Genomic DNA, 2,089 nt, shown 5'->3' on the forward strand with positions numbered 1-2,089 from the left:
AGAGGAAACACTCTTTGGAGGGAGGGTGTAAACGGAAAAGAAAATGTGCTAGCAGAGGTTGAAGTTAAGAAAAGTGAAGAGACACATAAAAAATTACATAAGAATATTTAAAAATAGCTTATACAGAATAAAAGGAGACAGTATAAAGATGAAAATACAAACAGGGTTAATAAGAAGAAATCATATCCCAAAATAATGTGCATATCTCGTGCATCATGAGTCAAAGTATCAACTGGTATAGTCTGCAAGGAGAGTATCTGGCACTGTCAAAATCAACTCAAATAGAATTTACCCTACAAGTTGTACTTGTACATATGGTAAAAGGTACATGAACAAGACCATAACTGTTTATAATAGCAATAGATTGGAAAAATCTAAGTGTCCATCAATGATCAAATACATTATTATACACCCATAAAGTGGAACACTACATAGATGCAAAGACAACACCAATGATATGAAATTATATTATATTGAGATTTAAAAAAAGCAAGATGTTGAAGTATATACAGCATGCTACATATATGTAAAACAGGGATATATAAACATTCTTGTATATGCCTAGAAAATTTCTAGAAAGATACGCAAAATGGCAACATTAGTTGCCTCCGCAGAGAAGTTCGTAGGCTGGGATGGGAGACTTTTCAAATGTATCTTTCCTGCCCTTTCAGTTTTGAACAGTGAGAATGTATTATTTAGTTAAATAAATTTTGTCTTTAAAAAACAGGAAAATTGTCTCAGGATTCTGGTTGCACAGAGACAGCGTCATACCTGTAGGGGGATTGGGGAGGAAGGAGGGTCGTAGGCAAAGAGGACCAACTGCTCAAATACGGACAAACAGGGGCACTTTTCAAGACCTGTAATGCCAACGTGCTTTCTTCAAGACCTGAGAGATGAGAATGAATACACATTTCGATCAGAAGAAGATGAATACACAACTTGTAGGGGCTTGAGAGAGAATGAGAAGACAGGCCGGTTAACCAGGCTGGCGCCCGGACTATATCACTAGGGGCACAAAAGGGCCCGCACAGAGCCGGGAGGAGAATCCGGCTCCTCTCCGGCGTCAAGGCTGGCCCCGCCCCGGCTCCGAGCTCCTGCCCTGGCTGGATGCGACTGACCTCGGATGGGTTTGTCGTCCTTCTCATCCTCTTTGGTTTTCCGCTGATCGGCACCGAGGTAATCCGGCATTTTGGGAGATGCAAGTGCCGCAGCTTCTTAGTGATTACACAGCACCTTCCTTGCTTCCGGTGGTGCCTTTGTATTCCCTTCCCCACCGGAAAGAGAGGCGGGTTCCGCGGGCCCCTTTGCACTGCGCACGAGAGGCGGGACTGAGTCGTGGGGGCCACACTGCGGTGCACGGTCGCAGTTGTAAGACCGACTATCTTCCAGCAGGGGACGTCAGTGTACCGTGACCCCTCACCGTCTCTACTGCCCCGAGTTCCAAGACCAAACCTGGCTCATTCGATGTGTTTAATGCAGATTTACTCATTCATTTAGTGGGCAGCCTCGAGTAACTCCTTTAATCTCTGAATTTGAATTTCTCCTTTACCTCGCAGGATTGTGGAGGCATTAAGTAACAGTGTTTGTATAATATTTGGCATAATAGGCACACAATAGGTAGTGGCTATATCTACAAAGAGTGAAGATAATCTATTTCTGGTAATGAAAGTATATATATGTATATTCCTACATTTGTATATATGTGTCAATATATTATATATATGTGTGTATATATTCTACAACTCAACATAAGAAAATCTGGTTTTTAATATGAGCAAAGAACTTGAATAGAAATGTCTCCAAAGAGGATATACACATGGGTGACAAACACATGAAAAGATCCAACATCACTGTTAGGGACACGCACATTGAAGCCAGTTAGATGCCACTTCACACCGATTAGGACCTCTATTTTAAGAAAGGAAATAAATGTTGGAGAGGATATAAAGAAAATGGAATTTTTGTGCACTGTTGATGGGAATGTAAAATGATACAACCACAGTATGGTAGTTCCTTAGAAAATGAAAAATAGGGCTCGGTGCCTATAGCTCAACCGGCTAAGGCGCCAGCCACATACACCTAAGGTGGC

General features: G+C 41.8%; 1 protein-coding gene across 1 annotated transcript in view; it reads right to left on the reverse strand.

Moving 5' to 3' along the window:
• Positions 1–1,341, reverse strand: part of PSMC2 (proteasome 26S subunit, ATPase 2) — a 20,685-nt gene extending 19,344 nt beyond the window's left edge. Inside the window, exon 1 of the mRNA XM_012812056.1 lies at positions 1,119–1,341. Coding sequence (XP_012667510.1) covers positions 1,119–1,188 — 70 coding nt within the window. The 5' untranslated portion in view covers positions 1,189–1,341. The remainder of the gene's footprint in view (positions 1–1,118) is intronic.
• Between the last annotated feature and the right edge of the window lie 748 nt (positions 1,342–2,089).

This window comes from Otolemur garnettii, unplaced genomic scaffold (genome assembly GCF_000181295.1).
Source record: "Otolemur garnettii isolate 467f Iridium unplaced genomic scaffold, OtoGar3 scaffold00005, whole genome shotgun sequence".
Classification (NCBI taxonomy): Eukaryota; Metazoa; Chordata; class Mammalia; order Primates; family Galagidae; genus Otolemur; species Otolemur garnettii.